At 46.7% G+C, this 22922-nt stretch overlaps 1 protein-coding gene across 5 annotated transcripts; it reads right to left on the bottom strand.

Annotated features, from left to right (window-relative positions):
* Positions 1–2206: 2206 nt before the first annotated feature.
* Positions 2207–21715, bottom strand: LOC140106083 (uncharacterized). 5 transcript variants are annotated; one of them, XM_072130294.1, is made up of 11 exons: positions 21563–21715; positions 18133–18305; positions 17660–17749; positions 16488–16646; positions 16279–16408; positions 15428–15565; positions 13999–14081; positions 9929–10031; positions 9717–9793; positions 9547–9643; positions 2207–3150 (listed from the first exon to the last, which is right to left on the bottom strand). In XM_072130294.1, exons 3-11 carry the CDS (start codon positions 17735–17737, stop codon positions 2354–2356), a joined length of 1662 nt encoding a protein of 553 aa, XP_071986395.1. In that variant the 5' UTR covers positions 17738–17749; positions 18133–18305; positions 21563–21715; the 3' UTR covers positions 2207–2353. The 5 variants fall into 5 exon arrangements, with proteins under 5 accessions (XP_071986395.1, XP_071986398.1, XP_071986397.1 ...); XM_072130297.1 differs by having other exon boundaries at positions 15428–15490; positions 21559–21712; XM_072130296.1 differs by having other exon boundaries at positions 2207–3147; positions 21559–21711.
* Between the last annotated feature and the right edge of the window lie 1207 nt (positions 21716–22922).

The following is a 22922-nucleotide window of genomic DNA, read 5'->3' as shown; positions in this document are numbered from 1 at the left end:
GTAAATCCAATGACGCCTTATTGGAGGAGGCTCCTTCATCGTTTTCTTCTTCTACCTGTAGCCAATATAGTAACGGTGCCCGCGCACAGTAGCCAATATAGTAAAGGTGCCCCTGCACAGTAGCTAATATAGTAACGGTGCTCCCGCAGAGTAGCCAATATAGTAACGGTGCTCCCGCAGAGTAGCTAATATAGTAAAGGTGCCCCTGCACAGTAGCCAATACAGGAACAGTGGCCCCACACAGTAGCTAATATAGTAACGGTGCCCCTGCACAGTAGCCAATATAGTAAAGGTGCCCCTGCACAGTAGCCAATATAGTAACGGTGCCCCCGCACAGTAGCCATTATAGTAACGGTGCCCCCGCACAGTAGCCAATATAGTAACGGTGCCCCCGCACAGTAGCCAATATAGTAACGGTGCCCCCGCACAGTAGCCAATATAGTAACGGTGCCCCCGCACAGTAGCCAATATAGTAACGGTGCCCCCGCACAGTAGCCAATATAGTAACGGTGCCCCCGCACAGTAACCAATATAATAACGATGCCTCCGCACAGTAGCCAATATAGTAACAGTGCCCCCGCACAGTAGCCAATATAGTAACGGTGCCCCCGCACAGTAGCCAATATAGTAACAGTGCCCCCGCACAGTAGCCAATATAGTAACGGTGCCCCCGCACAGTAGCCAATATAGTAACAGTGCCCCCGCACAGTAGCTAATATATTCAAACATACTTAAAAAAAAAAGGTTTTTTAATTTAAGCTAGTGATAGTTTTTTGTTTTTTTCTTTGTGCGTTGCTCCTCCACAAAGAATACACAAACAAACCCTTGCTGTACTTTATATGGCTTTTTAAAATTGTCACATCGCCCCGACAAAGAAGTAGTTACAGCACCAGGCAGCCATTAGTTACATGGACTGTCCCCAGTTACCACAATAATTGCCCCAGTAGCCATTATTCACTGTGAAGCCCCCAGTAGCCACAATAATGCCCCTTGTAGCGAGTAGTAATATCTCGAGTAGCTGTCATGCCCCCAGAGTGCAGATATCCAAAAGAAAACTGTTTTCACATCACATGCACCGGCATGGGGTCAGACGGATCAGGGGTCAGAGACCATAAGTTTCTGGCCTTTGAGGAAAGGACCCAGCGCAGACGCACACTGCTTGGCTTTGGCTCCTTGCCCCTATGCTGTGCTTGTTGGGAGCGCAGCATATTGGCAGGGTAACTTCGTTATTCGCCTTTCCCCTCACCCCCGAAGCAGCCGTTGTCCTCTTCATCTTCACTCCTGTGTGCGACGCTTCGGAGCCAGCGCGTACAGTGGGTGCGCACAGGAGTGAGCCTGGGGGGCTGAAATGAGGGGCACTGTGGCTGCTTGGGGGTGGGGGATGAGGGGCACTGTGGCTACTTGGGGGTGGGGGAAATGAGGGGCACTGTGGCTACTTGGGGTGGGGGGGGGATGAGGGGCACTGTGGCTACTTGGGGTGGGGGAAATGAGGGGCACTGTGGCTACTAGGGGTGGGGGTGGGGAATGAGGGGCACTGTGGCTGCTTGGGGGGGGGGGATGAGGGGCACTGTGGACCGTTCTGCTCCATTAAGCTCTATGGAGCTGACAGATCGGTGAGTGTGGCGCTCGTCAATTTCTGTCAGCGAGGGCGAGGGTTTGGGCGGAACTTAATGTCAATATTTAACCCCTTAAAACTCGGGCCCTGCATCAGCCCTCTCCACCACCGGCTCCATGTGTTTTAAGGTAACAGGAGAAAAAAAAAAAAACCAGTTTGCTAGCAACTGCGCTTATTTCACTTGTATGCCAAAAAACTGTGGTACAAGTCCTGATAAATTCCACCCCTCCCCCCTTCTTTCTTTATCTATAACAGTTTCTGCTGCTTTTTAAAAGTTTACCTGTATATTGCCATTTCCCTGAATATGCTTCAACTCTCACCTTCCAAGATGTGACCATACGTGGGATCCTGGAGATCCGATACTGTAACGGCAGGTCTGGACTTGAGCTCCCGTCTATTCTGGACTTGATGGAGTGTCGAGATTAATCCTTGCCGTTTAGGAGCAAGTTGTGTATTGGTTAAATTTTTTTGTAAGCTGAATTCAGTCTTGCCTGCAAGATGGACAGAACTTTACAGCCGTGTTAGATTACATAGGGAGGCAGCTAGGTCTCCACCCACCAAACCCGAGATAAATGCAATTTACAGAAATCATAAGTTTTTATAAAAATATTTAATATTAGGAGAAGCAAACGAGAGGATTACATTAACAACGTACAAACAAACATCGAAAACCTAGAATTGATGTTTAGTCATCAGTCCAAAAACCATGACTAACACATGGGGAAGGTGGATTCTCTTTCATAAGTGATTGTGACTCTTCTGATGTCTAAGGAGATGGGCCTTCTGTGTAAAACTTCTATTACATTCAGAACAAGAAAATGGCTTCTCCCCCGTGTGCACGCGCAGGTGTTTGAGGAGCCTGGACTTGCTCGTAAAACCTTTCCCACATTCAGAACATGGATATGGCTTCTCCCCGGTGTGAATTCTCTGATGCTCCACCAGATGGGATTTGTTCTTGAAACATTTCCCACATTCAGAACATGGAAATGGCTTCTCCCCGGTGTGAACTCGGAGATGTTCCAGGAGATTGGACTTTGTGGAGAACCTCTTTCCACACTGAGAACATAAGAAAGGCCTTTCCCCCGTGTGAATCTTCAAGTGATTTGCCAGATTGAATTTTTCTTTGAAGCACAGACCACATTCGTAGCAGGAATATGGTTTGTCACCTCTGTGAATTCTCAGATGTTTGTTGAGATGCCATTTATACCGGAAATGTTTCCCGCATTCTGGACACGGAAATGATTTCACAACGGGGATATTTGCCATTGTAAAATCGCTATGAGGGTAGGAAGCGGTGGTAAAGATCATGTTATTTGGGTTGTCAGAACTGTGAGTGATTTGTGACGGATCTGAGGGGCGGCATCTGTCTACGGCCGGATCGTATGAGAGGTCTAAACCAAGTGTAAATGAATGGACATCGGAGGTAATAGGATTTCTTCCAGGAAAAGTTCTTGTGTTCTTCGCCACTTCTGCTCCACAGTGTGAATACGCACCTAGACGTCCTTTCAAAGTATTGTTTTTCCGCCGTCTATCTGCTAGGAATAACAAAAGATGACATTTTACTAAAAGATAGATACACAATGACGTACACTTAAAGGGGTTTTCCCACGAACTAAAGTTGGGCCCTATCCACGGAATGGGGCCTAACTTGCTGATCAGTGATGAGACCCCCACATATCCCGAAAACATGGGGTCCCACTCAGACTAATGGAGCAGACAGCCACGCATGACCATTCTGCTCCATTTATCTCTATGGAGCTGACGGAGATCAGTGAGCGCTGCAACCAGCAATTTCCATCAGCTCCATAGAGATAAATGAATCAGAACGGCCGACGGAGGTAAGTGGGACCCCATCAGACCCACCTGTGGGGGTCTCATCACTGAGACCCCCACTCATCAGCAAGTTAGGCCCTCTCCACGGGATAGGGCCTAACTTTAGTTCGTGGGAAGACCTCTTTAAAGACGACCTGTCACCTGTGAAAACGGCACTAGGAGCTTATTACTAAAGTAAGCAGCTCCTAGAACTACAAAAGACGCAGCAGTGTTACCCCTCCGATAACGCTAGCAGACACTGCCGCGATGTACACTAGAAACGGTGGGCCTCTCTCAAAGAGGTCCGGCGTATTCATGAGGGGGCGGGACTAGGGGTGATGACTGCCGCATGACGCACGGCAGTCACCGCCGGCCTAGGGAGCGCGCGGGGCGGCCCGGGGAAGAGGCAGCGCCTCGGACCACCCCTTCATGAATACAGCTCCGCAGTGTTTGTTAGCGTTATCCGAGTTGTAACACTGCTGCGTCTGTTGTAGCACTAGGAGCTGCTTACTTTAGTGCCGTTTTCACAGGTGACACGTCCTCTTTAACCTTGTACACTTCAGCAGAATAAATAATAGTAAAGTTACATACTGAAAACATGGATAAAAATACCCAAGAAGGTACATTAACCCCTTAAGGGCCTGTCAAATTTTAATTTCATGTGTTTCCATTTTTCACTATAACTTTTTTTGGTTTTTCCTGTACAGAGCTGTACCAGGGCTTGCTTTCTGTATAACAAATTATACTTCCTAGTGACAGTATCTAATTTTTTTTTTTCATTTTTAAACAACACACAGAAAAAGCCCAAACCCAAACCCAACCCCTCCCCGCGCCAGAGAGCCGTACAGCAGGAATATGCATTCGTAACACAGAGGTATACAGCATATACTCCACATCGGGAGGTTCAGAATTTATTTTTTCATTTTTTTGATTTGAAAATCAAGCCCCAATCTGATGGATTCTATACACTATACGTAGAATATGAGGAAAGCTGTTTTCTAACATCTCAGATTCAGAAATGCACACATGAAAAAAATAGTATAGTTATAGAAGCCAAGCACTGCTATACTGCGCCGCATTATGATGGAAATCAATGTATTAAAGGAATAGTTCTAAGTATACCAATTGTATTCTAATAAATATTATTATTTATGTCCTACCTAAATAATTTGGTTACTGTATCATAACAGTGATTAAAAGTCTTATTATTACGGTAAATTTACCACTGAAACGTGCCCCATGTATGTGCGATTCAGGTTAGGAAAATTACGTTATGGAGTTATGCAGCAGCACACACAAAGGGGTTAACTCACTGCTACCGGTATGACGGGTGACAAGATGAAACTAATCAACAGGTCATTTAACTTACCCGAGTCCCTCATTTTTTCCCTACCGATACTGCAGGCAGGTGGCAGACGCTCATGGGCGGTAAGGAAACCGTTAGCATTTTTCTTTCAAGTATGAGGCTGACATTGAGGGTAAGTGTACCTACAATCTTTGGTAGGTTATCAGAGGGCATATTATCGTTAGGAATAGTAAAAGTTTGGAGGTCCGTGTTCATGAATACCGGAAGTGGTGATCAGACAAGTCTCTGATTGGTTCATATTGCTTTCTGAGGATGCACCTCTTGGAGGAAGTTTGGAGGTGCCCTAAAGCTTCCACGCACCGTGTGACCCTACAACTGTGAGTTGTGTGGCGTCTCAAGGAGACATGGGACTAGAAGTGACAATGTGTCTTCTAAGAGAAAGCATCTGACCTGCCAAAATTGTGAAGATTTATTGCTGGATGGTTGGAAGTTCAAACTCTATAGAACTTGTAGGCATCAAGAAGCTCTGGATGCTCCTTCTCGGTGTGAGAAAATGATGTTTATATCAGACAATGTGCCTCCGAAACTCTTAGGGAGAATACATCCAGACAGACAGTCTCATGCACACTAAGGTCCCCAGAGGGAGAATTATAATGACATATTGGGGTCATTTACTAAGGGCCCGATTCGCGTTTTCCCGACGTGTTACCCGAATATTTCCGATTTGCGCCGATTGTACCTGAATTGCCCCGGGATTTTGGCGCACGCGATCGGATTGTGGCGCATCGGCGCTGGCATGCACGCGACGGAAATCGGGGGGCGTGGCCAAACAAAAACCCAACGTTTTCCCGAAAAACCGCCGCATTTAATAACCGAAAATGTGTCGCTTGGGAAGCGCTTACCTTCACCTGGTCCGGCTCGGTGTATTCCGGCGCGATCAGATGCATTTCAGCGCAGCAGCGCCACCTGGTGGACGGCGGAGGAACTGCCATCATAAATCCCGTCCGGACCCGTATCCTGTTCAGAGAACGCGCCGCTGGATCGCGAATGGGCCAGGTAAGTAAATCTGCCCCATTGTCATAGGAGGAATTTCACATATTAGGATGAGGCAAATACTTCAGCATCAGAGCTGCTAAAGCAAATGTATTTCCCATAGAGAAAATAAATAAGATTATTCATGTAGTAAGAATGGAAGAAAGTTCTAATGTGAGTGAAGATCAGAAACCTGAAAAATACCTAGGAAGCGATTCAAAATGATGTTTCCCTTTGATGAAGCAGAAACTAAGGAGTAGGAGTCTCCTCCAAGTGTGGATGTAGCTAAGTTGTCCACAAGGACATTGTTTTGGGTAGAAGATGGTGCTGGTCTGAAGGAGATATTAGACTGTAAAGTGGACACAGCCTTTAGAAGATCATATAAGGCTGCAGTGGCTCAAGTCAAAGTTACATCTGCCAATTCTACAGTAACTAGAGCTCATAGATCCAGGTTGAATTAGCTCCAAAGCTCCAAGATGACGTTAAGGAGGGAGTCCACATGATCTAGTGAGGAAAAAACATATATATCTTTGGCCAGTGATTTCCTATGTGATGCCTGTCAGCCAGGCTGTGAGATTCTTAGCAAACAGTATGGTCTTGTCAGTACCGGGCGGAAGAGCCTTATGGTTTTAGCCTTTTGTTGGTGGACACAAAATCTAAAAGAGCTTTATGCAATATGGAGTATAAGCCAGAAAGACTATTTGGTTCTCAATTGGATGAACTTATAGCACAATAGCCTTATAAGAAGAGGAAATCCTGTCCAATCTTATAGCGTAATACAAGAGAGAGCAGCCTTATGGCTGATAACCAGAGAGATTGGTTTTGTGAAGGAAATAGAGGCCACTCATTCTGTAGTAAAGGACTTCGTAGAGACGCGCCAACCCGGCCGTCATCTTCATCCTATAATTTCTGTCACAAGATATCAGATGGTAGGACGAAAATTACTAAATTTTGAAGATGCCTGGAAAAATCAGGCTATAGATCCACGGATCAAAAAGGTCATATAACGTGGATATATGATAAATTATCTGGCACAAAAGTTCCAGATAACAATTATGCCTTCTATGAGAATTACACTATCCGCAGCAAACAAGTATTTCTTCAACCAGCAGGTACTACAAGAATTATCCATTAACTCATAAAGAAGAGGAGTTTATTCTCCACTATTTCCCAAACAAGAAGGCAAATTTGGGGTCATCCTGGATCTCAAATACCTAAACACCTTTGTGGAAAAAACAAGATTGTGTATGAAGAGCACAAGATCAGCTATGATGGAAGAAGTGGAAATGAAACATCAGCAATTCAGATGCCTAACATTCGGGATGGCCATGGCTCCCTGGATTTTCATGAAAATAGTGACAGCAATGGCAATCGTACTCAGGCTACAAGAGTTACTATAATCCCAAACCTGGACTGAAAGGAACACTTAGCGGTTGATGGATCATATTCAGCTGGTGGTTGGGTTTTTAGTCTCCCCCAAGTGTCTAGTATACAAAAGGAAATCCAATCTTGTTCCCAGCCAGAAGTTCCAATTTTTGGGTTGCATCATCGATTCCAACCAGATGTTAATTGCAATCTCAGAAGAGAGACACAGAGCAGTGAGCGTAATGTGACAATAGAGGTTGGTGAGTCTACATATCATTATGAAGGTACTAGGCTCCATGCCCTCCGCAGTAAAGGCTTTCCAGTAGGCCGGGGGCCATATGAGAACGTTCCAGCAAGAGCTTCTATGAATCTGGAACCAATCATTGAACAATCTGCAGAAGATGATAATTCTTTCCACGGAGACATTGAATTCTCTTCCTTAGTAGGCGAGTGCAGAAAATGGGAAGTCAATAAAACCACACGTGTGGATAACTTTGACCAGAAATGCCTCAAAGAGGTTGGAGTGGCAACACAATGGGGCTCATTTACTATGAAATCATTTACGGTTTTCGATGTGCACCGCATTTAGAAGGGCTTTTTGTCGCAAGCGACAGGGGGTGTGCCGTCGGATGATCCGACGCATTCGGACAATGCGCGGGATTTAACATGTCAAATTGGGTCGCAAGCCATGCACTCACATACAACGGGAAGAAGAAGGTGGACTCCGGCGGACCTCAGCGGGGAAGCGACACATGCAGGTTCTGGGGCGCACGATCTCGGTGAATTGCACCAGACTCCTCGTCGGAAAGTCCGGATCGGGGATCGCGACAGGACCGGGTAAGTAAATATGCCCCAATGGGTCAGAGGACTCAGGGGTATTAAAACTACCAGGAGAGGACTTTCTCCTCCAATCTTCTGGAACTGAAGGCAGCGTTTCTAGCCCTGTTACAGCCCCGATAACAGGCCCGATAATGGAATAGCGGAAGCCTATATCTGCAATGGAATGGGAACCGAATCAGGAGTTTCAGAAATCGACTTGAAATAGATGACCACATAGGTGGCCACCAGGCCAAACAAGAAAGCCAAATTGGTGAGATGGTTTAGAGAGACAATCTCATTATGTTCCAGTATTGAAGGCATGACTCCAATAAGAGAATTAGCAGCTTCATGGGCAGAAAGAGGAATATTTCCAGTAGAGAGAACCTGTGGTGCGGCATCTTGGGCTAGGGATGACCCTCTCATCAATCATTAGCGGCCGGGTGGGAGGGCCACAGAGGAGGCCACTTTTGTCCAAGTGGGACTGTTAACCCACCCATTTAATTGTGGCGTTACATGTATTATGTGTGTACTGTTGCATAGCACGACCAGGAAAAGGAGAATTATATGTATGCTATTCTTCTTTCCTGTAGTCCAAGCAACAGAGCAGGAATATAACCCCCTCCCCCCCTCCCAATATTAAAATGTCTTTCTATTGTGCAGATTTTCATCTCTCTTTTTTTTTTTACACACGTTTAGGAGAGACTCGGGTCGGAACACACAAAGCTGGTAATTAGTTTAATTTTGCCATCTGTCCTACCAGTAGCGGGGAATTAACCCCTGTGTGTGTATGTACTGCTGTTTGGACTATAGGAAAGAAGAATTCATAATTCCTAAATAAATAAAAAGGGTTTTTCCTTTTGAAAGGTTTTAATTGCTGTTTATTTTTGTCAAATGCCCTCCATCTTTTTTTTTTCCTCTATCCTAATATACACTGTATATTAAAGAGAACCTGTCATCAAAAAGGTCATTTTTACCTAGTGACAGGTTCCAATAGCCTCTGGCATGTTGATATCAAAAATACCTTTGTCATGTATATAAATAATTCCTCTGCTTTTATTGCTTTCTTTACCATTACCTGCTCCCTGCCAGCAGTGTGTGGAGAGTCCCAGGGAGGAGGGGGCAGTTCAAATGTGAATTGCTTGCAGCAGGGTGGTGATGTAAGTGGGGGATGAAAGCAAGAGAGACGCTGAGGGAGGGGGAGGGCGATAGGTGAGAGAAGGCATTGAGAAGAAAACAACTTGTGCCATATAAACTGCCCTCCCCTGGGACTCACCGTACACTGCTGGCAGGGAGCAAATAATGTTAAAGAAACAATTAAAAGTAGTAGAATTATTCAGGATACCGACAAGGGCATTTTTTTTAAATCCACCTGCCAGAGGCTACTGCAAACCCGTTATTATGTAAAAATGCCCTTCCTATTGCCAGGTTCCCTGTAAACCAGCAGCCATTTCCTGAAGGTACATTAGTCAGGAGCCTAAAATATAAACATATGAAAATGGGTTCCTTGTGAGTCGACGCTGGGAATGAACATGGAGACGTTATAAAAAGGTAAAGCAAAGAAAGAAAATCTTTTCCATAGTGACTGACTTTTACTCACTTGGGCTGTTTTTATCCTCCGTGTGATTCTGGTCTTTCTTCTCATGTGTCTCATCATCTCCTCCCATAATACACATAAAGGCAATCTGGTCTTCCCTCTACAAGAGCAGAAGTATCAGAGCGCAGAAGTATCACACAACACGCTGCTTATAGAGACCTTCCATTATCTACCTGATGATTGCCATTGTGATCCTGCAAATACTGACGACTGGAAGAGTTCTCCAATACATTTCTTGTAATGGATCCATCTGCGGGAGATGCAAACACATCAGTGAACATATACGAATACACCACAGTATAATGACTGGGAAGATGACGCAGATACTGGAGATAATCCAGAGAAGATGAAGGAGGCATAAAGTACAGACTGCTATACCACTCACCTAGGCCAATTTCCCCGTGTTCACAAAGCATATTACTCCTTCCAAACATTTCCTCCTCATCATCATCTGGTACTTCAACTTTGATAATCTTCAAGTCTTCAACCTGAAAAATCAGACACAGAAACATTCTCTAGCTAATACTGCTTAATATACTGTATGGCTTCTTCCAAGCATTGTTAATTATAGAGCAGCAGTAATTCCATGGTCAATAAGGGGTTCACATACATTTCATAAAGACAAGAACAAATACAAAACTTACAGAGATTAGGAACAAGTGGAAGGAGGACCTTACCAGTGGGGGGCGGGGTCACAATCTATAGGGGAGGGAAGGTGGAGACACGAGGAGCGGGAGCAGTGCACTTATTGTGTGCTCTAGGTCAGAACCGGTTTTAGACAAGGTGGGGCACTGGGCAAAACTTAAAGTGGGGCCCCAAAATAAATTCTTTATGTAGAGTCGTAGCCCTTTTTACCACTAATCATCGAGTGGCTGTTGCGTTTGCAAAAGTTTTATTGCGCTAATATGCAAATTTGTGAAAGAGGCTACTGGGGCGTGGAGCAGCCCAAGCTGTGGCTACACGGTGCGGCTACTCCACGCCCCCAGTGCAGCTACTGCGCATGCTAAATAGCTCCAGCGCAGAGTACACGCAGCCGCAGGTTCTGCATAGAGAGACTATACAGAGCGTGGATGAGCGTGCGCAGCTAGATGACATAGTAGGAGGATCGGAAGAGGCCGCTTTCTCAAATTTGCATATTAGCGCAATAAAAATTTTGCAAAACGCAACAGCCACTCAGAACAATAAAACTTTTCCGAAATGGAGCGGCCACTAAAGGATTAGCCCTAAAAATGGCTACAATGGCATTTATCAGCTAAAATTACCACCAGATGTACCTTAGTAGGTAAATCCAAGATGGTAGGTTTCCTTTAATTGCAGACACCTGTGATAACTGTTACAGCTGATCATTGTAACCTGGGACTAAAGTACAGTAAATTACCAACATCCAGAGGTCAGTTTTTAACTAGGGATCGTCTGTAAGTAGGAGACTGCCTGTATATATAGATAGCTAATTAGGTGATAGAAGATAAATAGACAAAAAGCTAGATGGATAAATGGTTAGATATGACAGATATGCAGATATGAAATAGACAAATTATAACAGATAGATAACTAGACAGACAATAGATATATAGACAGTAGGTAGATGATAATCATCTTCCCCCGGGCATTTAACCAAGGGGTATTAAAGGAGCAATACAACATCTGCCCACAAAAGTCCACATGCAGGAGGCCCCTTTAGGACAGGGGGCCCTGGGCAAATGCCCAGTTTGCCAACCCCTAATGCTGGCCCTACTGTAGATGATCCTAAACAGATGGGGTTTGAGGTTACGTTTTAAGGTTTGTAAGGTGAGGGACAGACTGACACGTTTTGGTAGAGAGTTCCAGAATTTGGGGAAGCACAGGGGAAGTCCTGGAAACGGTTGTGAGAAGAGGGGATTGTAATGGAGTGAAGCAGAAGGTCCTATGAGGAACAGAGTTTGTGTAGGACAGTACAGTACTGTATCCGCTGATTGGTTCATAGATATATGAAGGGTGCAGGGGGTGGACAGGCACCAAGATCCAGGCTTCCCTGCAGTCTAATTAACCTTGCACTTTGTATAGAAGATAAGGCCGATGGCTGGTTTAAGCGGCAGCATTTTTATTTAAATTATTTTTCTTACATTCCCTTATAAAGAATGGCTGGACCATGATACAAGCTCTTATACCACATATGTCACCCCCTCATCCTCATAGACTGTAAGCTCTTGTGTCCCCCCTCATCCTCATAGACTGTAAGCTCATGTGTCATCCCCTCATCCTCATAGACTGTAAGCTCTTGTGTCACCCCCTCATCCTCATAGACTGTAAGCTCATGTGTCATCCCCTCATCCTCATAGACTGTAAGCTCTTGTGTCACCCCCTCATCCTCATAGACGGTAAGCTCTTGTGTCACCCCCTTATCCTCATAGACTGTAAGCTCTTGTGTCATCTCCTTCATCCTCATAGACTGTAAGCTCTTGTGTCAACCCCTCATCCTCATAGACTGTAAGCTCGTGTCACCCCCTCATCTTCATAGACTGTAAGCTCTTGTGTCCCCCCTCATCCTCATAGACTGTAAGCTCATGTGTCACCCCCTCATCCTCATAGACTGTAAGCTCATGTGTCACCCCCTCATCCGCATAGACTGTAAGCTCTTGTGTCATCCCCTCATCCTCATAGACTGTAAGCTCTTGTGTCATCCCCTTCATCCTCATAGACTGTAAGCTCTTGTATCAACCCCTCATCCTCATAGACTGTAAGCTCTTGTGTCAACCCCTCATCCTCATAGACTGTAAGCTCTTGGGTCATGCCCTTCATCCTCATAGACTGTAAGCTCTTGTGTCACCCCCTCATCCTCATAGACTGTAAGCTCTTGTGTCACCCCCTCATCCTCATAGACTGTAAGCTCTTGTGTCACTCCCTCATCCTCATAGACTGTAAGCTCTTGTGTCACCCCCTCATCCTCATAGACTGTAAGCTCTTGTGTCACCCTCATAGACTGTAAGCTCTAGTGATTAGGGCCCTCACTCCTATTGTTCCATATGAATGTTTGTACTCTGAGGCATAAAGGGTAAGGCAGAGTCAGAGATGACTAGCTTTAGGGACCAGAAATAGCGTGGAGCCATGAATTGTGACCTTTAGGTCTGGTGGGAGGGATATGTTAGGAAAGATTATTAGTTCTGTTTTGTCCTTGTTAAGTTTTAGAAAAAAGGAAGGAGAAGGATATGGCTGATAGAATTCTAGGTCAGAGGTCTACATGGAGAAGAACAGAGGTCCCAGGACAGGACCTTGTGGGCGCCTATAGAGGGGAGATGGTGTGAATTGGTAGTATCAGTGGGATAGACACTGATGGAGAGGTATGAGGAGATCCGGGAGAGGGCTGGGGCGGTGATATAAATGGAACAAAGTATGAAGCAGAAGAGAATGGTCAACTGTGTCAAAGGCAGAGGACAGATCCAGAAGGACAGAGTAGCGGTGTCTTGCCTTGGCAGACAGTAGGTCATTAGAGACTTTGGTTAGGGATATGGTAGAGAAAGGGAAGAGAGCCTCAGAGAGTTTGCGGATGACCAGATGTTGAGATGCCTGGTGGGTGTACGGGCTTGTGGACTGCAGGAGTGATTGAAGACAGAATGGAAGAGTCAAGCAAGTAGCCCTCTCTGTGGGTGGCTGTGGAGGACCATTGTTAGAGGCCAATGGAGGAATTGAGAGGAGTTTAGAATAGTAGCATAATGAGCTGTGTCAATGGAGATGTTAAAAATCCTATAATAATGTCGGAGATGTCAGAGGAGAGGTGGTGAAGAAGCCAAGTGTTGCAGTTGCACCGGCAGAGGTGTAACTCACTTGGAAAATAAAGGTTTTGGGAAGACCGGTTTTGAGGCAGAGGTCCCCACCACTGTCCTCTTTTGCCATAAAGAAAGAATACAAGGACAGGTCCTTCATCCAGCAGTAGACCAAGAGCCAGAAGACCTCACCATACAATCTGCCACTTCTAACATTACCTACCAGCTCGGGGAAGTGTAACTTTGCTGCAGGCATTTTGTTTGCTTAATGATTTGTAATGTGGACGTTATCCTTAGGACTGTGATATAATATAGCTGACTCAGTACATGCCTCCCTGGAATGTCCATGTGACCGACTGTATTGATACATTTATGTATGTATTTGTTTAAACTAAAAAACCAATAAAAATAAGTTTGATTAAAAAAATAAAAAAAAAAAACTTTGCTGCACTGTGGTATATGCTTTCTCTGTTGGGAAATATAAAGCCTTACTGTGCTCTACGGGGGACTGCTTGGGATAATATATGTATTTGTATGCAGGTGAGGCTCTGGCATCCAGGCTGGAAGGTCTAGTGGAGCCCAGGTAGTAACTCCTCCGCACCCTAAGGATATGAAGATTGTGAGTGCAAGACTAGATAAACCCCATTACAGCCTGATAAATGGAGCGTGCGTTTGGTTTGTGAATTTCGGCCATAAAAGATTTCTCCCCATTTACCTGATGGGCCTGTGGGATACGGCAAGTTTTTTTGGGATAATCCTTGGAATATCTTTCTGATGGCTTTCTCTTATGGGATCCAACTGTAGGAATCACACACACAGTGAATCAGAACACAGCCCATGGACAGGATTGGTGCTTTTTCTGGAAGAAAGTAATTTTGTTGTTTTTCCAAACTCAACATTTATCTAGTCAGGACTTAATATGGACCAAGGATATTTTTCAATAAGAAAAAGTTATTGATAATAAAGGCACTATAACACTAAAAGCTAAAATATGAAAATAATAGAGCCTGAAGAGAACGTGTCACCAGCAACCCCCTCCCCCCCACAAAGTAATTCTTATATGTCTTTATACATGTTCCACTGATGCCTATATCCATGGGATTGGAGCCAGCACTTTTCCAAAAAAACACTTGATGTCCTCTGCTCCAGTATACAGTCAAGCTACCCTACCCTCCTCACTCACACTGCTAACCTGATTGGAGAGAATTCCTGGGGGAGGGGTTAGAGAGACAGTGGCTTTGTTGGACTCGGTTCTGCTACAACATCAACCACTCCTTCAGGAAGGCTGGAGTTGAGAGCAACACTGGCTATGTGAAGAAAATTCAACCTAGTGCCTCACCCCTCTCTCAGGAGTTCTCTTCAGTTGAGTTAAGTCATTGAGGAGAAGGAGGGGGCTAGCTTGTCTGTTTAGCGTGGCTCCCTGCCTCTGGCATCAATAAAAATCTGTTTTAGAAGAATCAAAAAAGATACTGGGGTCTCCGACTTTCCGGGATTGCACCGGGACAGGCATTTAGAAGGGGATTGTGTCGCACGAGATCGGATTTTGGAGCATCGGCTTTGATGTGACAAAAATCGTGGGGCGGGCCGTCAGACGATCTGACGGATTCGTACTGAGCGCGGGATTTAACATTTTACTTGTGTCGCAAGACATACACTTACATACACCAAGAATAAGAAGGTGAACTCCGGTGGACTTGAGCAGGGAAGCGACACATGCAGGAAACCGGGCGCACGATCTTAGTTAATCTCGCCGGAGTCCATGATCGTCAGACAACGCACAACAGGGAACGCAACAGGACCGGGTAAGTAAATGTGCCTCATTGTGTGTGTGTGTTTGTGGGGAATCGTTGCTGACAGGTTCTCTTTAACGCAGTTATGTAAACATGATCTAAAAAGGAAAATAAAATATTTTGCCATTTTCTTTGTAGGATGCCCCTGTTAGATTAAAAAGAACATTATAAAGGGGGCGGAGTAAAAAAAATATATTCTGCTTTACTCTGATTTATTACTATTTTTTCTTCACATCAATGATAAGTAACTTACGTTCTATGGGTCAGTAATTATTACAGTGCTATCACATAATATATACCGTAACCTTTTTATATTTTACACAAGAAGAACTCAAACAATATACCCCACATTACCTGATTTGGTGCACTGTACAGCTTTACTTTTAGGTGAAATCTTAGAGACGTCAATCCGACAACCTTGAGACAATTGTGAGACATTTTGATTTGGTTTTGGATGTGGATTTTCTGGTGTATATATTTCACTTGGATTATCTGTATGAAATATGCAGACAGTGTGACTAAATACACATTTTTCTAGAGGTTGCATTAACGCCTATACAAGCGTTTATGAGACTTCTCCACTCTCACTCAGACCTGGCCGCTACCTGGTGTTTGCATCCCCATAGAAGATTATGCGACTGGAGCAATGTCATTCAGTATTGAACACTAAAAACAGAGCCGTCTGCAGGTTGGGGCATCTCTACATGTCTATACATAGACAGTCTATACAGATTACTTATAACAGTGATGTTACCATGAGATCACGGTTATATGTGGTCTATATAACATAATAGCATAAAAATTAAAAACATACAAATTCAATAAAAAAAAAAAAAAAAAAAAAGCATCAGACAGTGTGGTGGCAGCTTCAACTGTAGTCTTATCTGGGGAAGAGGGGAGCAAAGTGGATGACAACCATATAATAAAAATTATAATAATAATACTAATAATAATAAAAAATAATCTTTACATTGCGTCATCGAATTCCAAGCTCATTAGCATAATTTTAAAAGTAGATTTTAGAAGGAAGTTATGGATAACAAATATAAGAAGACACCACAGTCCCGGTGCCTGGATTGAGGAGTAATGTCCATGGTTTATCAGGATGGATTCTGATTATCTATTAGTAGAAAAATGTTTGGGCAACCTCTGCTTCCTTCTATGTGATGATAGTGTATGTTGGTGACTTGATAAAGAAATCTAACCTTTATCTGGCCATGTAAGTGGTTGGAGACCCTCCGTCATGACGTCCTTGTAGAGGTCCTTGTGCTCTTCTATGTAGTCCCACTCCTCCAGGGAGAAATAGATGGTGACGTCCTGACACCTTATAGGGACCTGACACCCATAATGATACAGTCATCACCCAGACACATCACCCCTTGTATAATGTCCCAGCATTCCCTGCAGCGCTCACCTCTCCGCTCAGCAGCTCTATTATCTTATAGGTCAGGTCTAGGATCTTCTTCTCACCGTTTCTCTCACGAGAATGAAGTGAGGGCTCCATGTCGGGTGTCTGGATTGTGCTCCACATTGGTGTCATAGGTTTACCGGACTTCTTTAAAGGTCCATAATTCTGAGTTCCCAAACAGGCGATAAAAGTAAGAGACTTTTTATTAAGGTCCTCTGTTCCAGTCATGGAGGCGGAGAACTGCAGTATACAGTTATGCTACCCCACCCTCCTGACTGATACTGACACGGATAACCCTGCTGAAGAGAACTCCTGAGGGAGGGGTGAGGAGGAAGGTTGATTTCTCTTAACACAACCAGCCTCACTCTCCTCCCCTCCTTCCTTAGAATGTAGTTAATTATGTAACAGAAACAAGTCACACACAACCACTGTCTCTCTCACCCCTCCCCCAGGAATTCTCTTTAGTGAGGAAGGTGCCAGCAAGGCACTGTGTAGCGTGAAAGTAAAGGAAGCTACATATGTCTGTATTTGAATATTGGTGTTCCCCAAGTACTATGTCCATAACAGCAGCATGGTGGTAGAGGTTGAGAGAACCTCTCAATGAGGGAAGTGCAGAAATTCAAGGATATGCAGTATATATTGTGATTGGACTAACCAAGTTTACAAACTGATTTTTTTAACATTGCAGCCGTGGAAAGGAACAGTTCAGAGATCAGGGCGATGCTTTTTAAAGAGGACCTGTCACCCATAAATTGGGCACTAAAGTATGCAGCTCCTAGTGCTTAAACAAACGCTGCAGTGTTAGAGTGATAGCGTATCTAACACTGCGGCGGAGTACAATGTAAACATTGGACCGCTCGGCCCGCTCGCTCCATAGGCCCAACGGTGACTGCCACGTGTCATGCGGCAGTCACCGCCCCTAATCCCGCCCCTCATGAATACATCGCTTCGCGAGCGGTCCGGCGTTCACATTGTACTCCGCCGCAGTGTTAGATAGTGTTACCGGAAGTTTCCGGCAATGCTATCGATCTAACACTGCGGCGTTTGTTTCAGCACTAAAGTAAGCAGCTCCTGGTGCCCACTTTATGGGTGACAGGTCCTCTTTAATCATAGTTTTTAATCCAGTATTTATGTGGGGTGGATTAAGTTGAATGTCAGGTAACCCCTGGAGCACTCACCTCTCCAGTCAGCAGGTATATAATCTTTAGGGTGAGATATAGTATTATCTCAGTGTTATCCTGACGTTCTCTATCCATCCTGATCCTGATCTGTAAGAGACAGGGCAAGAAATAATCATTTACATAAAGATCATGTGACAGGATTGAAACAGAGCAATGTGTGAAAGGAGTCCTCCAACCCACATAATGTACCAACAGAGATCCCCCTTAGTGCAGCAGCGCCAAAGTTTTTAACTTAACCTTAAAAGTGTACAGCCCTTAGTAAAATAATGTTTATTTGTTCCTTATGCAAATTACTTGCAGAGGCTTCCGTGGACATGGAGTAGCCTCAGGCCCCCAGTCAGCCCTGCAGTCACCTGCTCGTCGCTCCTCAGTGCTGTGCGTCACCGGCAGCAGATCCGGAAGTTGTGGAAGTTAACCCCTAAAACGCCGTGGTCATGCATGAAGTGAATCGGACCCCCAGCAACACTTACCAGGGGGGAGCCGATCCACCGCTGGCAGCCCTGGGGTCTAGCCCGTGCCGCCGCGATGTCCTCTAGGCAGGACCCGGCTGTAACACACGGCGCATGCGCAGCATGTGTATTGCACTGAATTAGATGAATAAGAGCTTGAACATGCAATCTGAGGATCACGTCTTCCAGCTAACCTGCAAGAAATAAAAAATGTTAAAACACTTAAAGTATTTTTTATAATAAAATTAATTAAATTAACCAAAAGTCCCCTAAACACCAACATTTCATAAACACATCTAATAAAGTACCAAAAACCCCCAAACATTTGGTATCGCCGCGTCTTAAGGCTGCATTCAGACGGCTGTTGGGGGACGAGTATACGGCCAAGTCTCCTCCTGCCGCACATTACGCAGGGGGGAGCTCCGCCTCCTGCCGCACATTACGCAGGGGGGAGCTCCGCCTCCTGCCGCACATTACGCAGGGGGGAGCTCCGCCTCCTGCCGCACATTACGCAGGGGGGAGCTCCGCCTCCTGCCGCACATTACGCAGGGGGGAGCTCCGCCTCCTGCCGCACATTACGCAGGGGGGAGCTCCGCCTCCTGCCGCACATTACGCAGGGGGGAGCTCCGCCTGCAGCACATTACACAGGCAGCACATTACACAGGGGGCGATCCGCCTCCTGCAGCACATTACACAGATGGAGCTCCTCCCCCTCCTGCAGTACATTACACTGGGGGAGCTCCTCCTGCAGCACATTACACAGGGGGCGCTCCTCCTCCTGCAGCACATTACACAGATGAAGCTCCTCCCCCTCCTGCAGCACATTACACTGGGGGAGCTCCTCCTGCAGCACATTACACAGGGGGCGCTCCTCCTCCTGCAGCACATTACACAGATGAAGCTCCTCCCCCTCCTGCAGCACATTACACTGGGGGAGCTCCTCCTGCAGCACATTACACAGGAAGCACATTACACAGGGGGCGCTCCTCCTCCTGCAGCACATAACACAGGTGGAGCATCTCCTGGAGCACATAACACAGGTGGAGCTCCTCCTGCAGTACATTACACAGGGGGCGCTCCTCCTCCTCCTGCAGCACATTACACAGGCAGCACATTACACAGGGGGCGCTCCTCCTCCTGCAGCTCATTACACAGGTGGAGCTCCTCCCCCTCCTGCAGCACATTACACTGGGGGAGCTCCTCCTGCAGCACATTACACAGGCAGCACATTACACAGGGGGCGCTCCTCCTCCTGCAGCACATTACACAGATGGAGCTCCTCCCCCTCCTGCAGCACATTACACAGGCAGCACATTACACAGGGGGCGATCCTCCTCCTGCAGCACATTACACAGATGGAGCTCCTCCCCCTCCTGCAGTACATTACACTGGGGGAGCTCCTCCTGCAGCACATTACACAGGGGGCACTCCTCCTCCTGCAGCACATTACACAGATGAAGCTCCTCCCCCTCCTGCAGCACATTACACTGGGGGAGCTCCTCCTGCAGCACATTACACAGGCAGCACATTACACAGGGGGCGCTCCTCCTCCTGCAGCACATAACACAGGTGGAGCATCTCCTGCAGCACATTACACAGGTGGAGCTCCTCCTGCAGCACATTACACAGGGGGCGCTCCTCCTCCTCCTGCAGCACATTACACAGGCAGCACATTACACAGGGGGCGCTCCTCCTGCAGCACATTACACAGGGGGCGCTCCTCCTCCTGCAGCACATTACACAGATGAAGCTCCTCCTGCAGCACATTACACAGGGGGCGCTCCTCCTCCTCCTGCAGCACATTACACAGGCAGCACATTACACAGGGGGCGCTCCTCCTCCTGCAGCACATTACACAGGTGGAGCTCCTCCCCCTCCTGCAGCACATTACACTGGGGGAGCTCCTCCTGCAGCACATTACACTGGGGGAGCTCCTCCTGCAGCACATTACACAGGCAGCACATTACACAGGGGGCGCTCCTCCTCCTGCAGCACATTACACAGGTGGAGCTCCTCCCCCTCCTGCAGCACATTACACTGGGGGAGCTCCTCCTGCAGCACATTACACTGGGGGAGCTCCTCCTGCAGCACATTACACTGGGGGAGCTCCTCCTGCAGCACATTACACTGGGGGAGCTCCTCCTGCAGCACATTACACTGGGGGAGCTCCTCCTGCAGCACATTACACTGGGGGAGCTCCTCTCCTCCTGCAGCACATTACACTGGGGGAGCTCCTCTCCTCCTGCAGCACATTACACTGGGGGAGCTCCTCTCCTCCTGCAGCACATTACACAGGGGGCGCTCCTCTTCCTCCTGCAGCACATTACACAGGGGGCGCTCCTCTTCCTCCTGCAGCACATTACACAGACAGCACATTACACAGGGGGCGCTCCTCCTCCTGCAGCACATTACACAGGTGGAGCTCCTCCTGCAGCACATTACACAGGGGGCGCTCCTCCTCCTGCAGCACATTACACAGGCAGCACATTACACAGGGGGCGCTCCTCCTCCTGCAGCACATTACACAGGGGGTGCTCCTCTTCCTCCTGCAGCACATTACACAGGTGGAACTCCTCCTGCAGCACATTACACAGGTGGAACTCCTCCTGCAGCACATTACACAGGGGGTGCTCCTCTTCCTCCTGCAGCACATTACACAGGTGGAACTCCTCCTGCAGCACATTACACAGGTGGAACTCCTCCTGCAGCACATTACACAGGGGGAGCTCCTCCTGCAGCACATTACACAGGGGGTGCTCCTCTTCCTCCTGCAGCACATTACACAGGTGGAGCTCCTCCTGCAGCACATTACACAGGGGGAGCTCCTCCTCCTGCAGCACATTACACAGGGGGCGCTCCGCCTGCTGCAGCACATTACACAGGTGGAGCTGCTCCTCCTCCGCCTCCTCCTGCAGCACATTACACAGGGGGAGCTCCTCCTGCAGCACATTACACAGGGGGTGCTCCTCTTCCTCCTGCAGCACATTACACAGGTGGAGCTCCTCCTCCTGCAGCACATTACACAGGTGGAGCTCCTCCTCCTGCAGCACATTACACAGGTGGAGCTGCTCCTCCTCCTCCTGCAGCACATTACACAGGGGGAGCTCCTCCTCCTCCTGCAGCACATTACACAGGGGGCGCTCCTCCTCCTCCTGCAGCACATTACACAGGGGGAGCTCCTCCTCCTCCTGCAGCACATTACACAGGGGGAGCTCCTCCTCCTCCTCCTCCTCCTGCAGCACATTACACAGGGGGAGCTCCTCCTCCTCCTGCAGCACATTACACAGGGGGAGCTCCTCCTCCTCCTCCTGCAGCACATTACACAGGGGGAGCTCCTCCTCCTCCTGCAGCACATTACACAGGTGGAGCTCCTCCTCCTCCTGCAGCACATTACACAGGCAGCACGTTACACATATTTCCCTCCTCCCGCGGCAGCAGCCCTGTTACCTGCCTCCTCCTCCTTGTTGCTCTGCACTTCCTGTTTCCCCGCTGCGCTCCTAGCTGCAGGTGATTACGTGAGTTGACCGTCTGCGCCCTCTAGTGGCTCTTTCGTTTTCTGCTATGCACTTCCATATAAGGAAAGCGTGACGTCATTTTGTTCCCTTAGTTACCGTTTCCTGGGGAAGTCCCAGTTTATACAGCTGTCCTCATGTCAGGAGAGGCGCAACAGCCATTTTCTTGTGGCCCAAAAAGAATTCCAAGGGCTGTAAGAGAAAACAGCTGCCATAGCAAAGGCTCATGGGACATTAACCCCTTAACCCCTTTTATTATTGTTCAAATCCCACTTTCAAAAATCTATAACTTTTTTTATTTTTCCATGTAAAGATCTTTGCGAGGGCTTGTTTTCTGCGTAACACATTCTTTCTTTGGGTTGATACAATCACAGGGGTTATATACGTTTTATTGTGTTATAATAATTTTTTTTTTTTTAATTAAAACATTCCACAAAAAAATCTTCATTTTGCCGTCTTCTGGCGCTAATAACTTTTTCATACTTTGGCACACGGAGCTGTGGTTTGTGTCATATTTTTTCAAGGTGAGCTGACAGCTTCCTTGCTGCCCTTTTGAGGAGTGTACGGCTTTTTGATCACGTTTTATAAAATTTTTTTTTTATGTTGCAAAATGGCATAAAAGTGGCTATTGTCTGAGGGTTAAATCACAGGGATAACTGTTATTAGATTCTATGGGGCAGATTTACTTACCCGGTCCATTCGCGATCCAGCGGCGGGTTCTCTGCGCTGGATTCGGGTCCGTCCGGGATTTAATAAGGTAGTTCCTCCGCCGTCCACGTCCGCTGCGCTGAAAAGCATTTGAACGTGCCGGAATTCACCGAGGCCGGCTGAGTGAAGGTAAGTGCGTCCCGAGCGACACATTTTCAGTTTTTAAATGCGGGTTTTTTTCCGAATACGTCGGGTTTTCGTTTGGCCACGCCCCCCAATTTCCGTCGCGCGCATGCCGGCGCCGATGCGCCACAATCCGATCGCGTGCGCCAAAATCCCGGGGCAATTCAGGGAAAATCGTCGCAAATCGGAAATATTCGGGTAACACGTCAGGAAAACGCGAATCGGGCCCTTAGTAAATGACCCCCACTATCTTTATATCAGTTATAGGAAAAGGGGGTGAGTCAAATTTTCAGGTTTTTTTTTAATTTTTTTATTTATTATAGTATTTTCATAACCCTTAGGGTACTCTAACCCTGGGTTGTCCGACTGATCCTACCATATACTGTTATACTGTAGTATATGGGGATTTTACCAATTATTTATCACACATTTCTAGAAACTATACAATTTCAGGTTTTATAAAGAACC

The sequence above is a fragment of the Engystomops pustulosus genome, chromosome 11, assembly GCF_040894005.1.
Source record: "Engystomops pustulosus chromosome 11, aEngPut4.maternal, whole genome shotgun sequence".
In the NCBI taxonomy this organism is placed as follows: Eukaryota; Metazoa; Chordata; class Amphibia; order Anura; family Leptodactylidae; genus Engystomops; species Engystomops pustulosus.
This window is presented reverse-complemented; position numbering and strand designations above follow the sequence as displayed.

Coding starts and splice junctions, on each gene's coding strand:
- LOC140106083 (XM_072130294.1), bottom strand. CDS start 17,737: ATGGATAGAGAACGTCAGGATAACACTGAGATAATACTATATCTCACC. Junction 15,566..16,278: donor ACTTACATGGCCAGATAAAG/GTTAGATTTCTT, acceptor TATTTCATACAG/ATAATCCAAGTGAAATATAT. Junction 3,151..9,546: donor GGAGGATAAAAACAGCCCAA/GTGAGTAAAAGT, acceptor TGTTATTCCTAG/CAGATAGACGGCGGAAAAAC.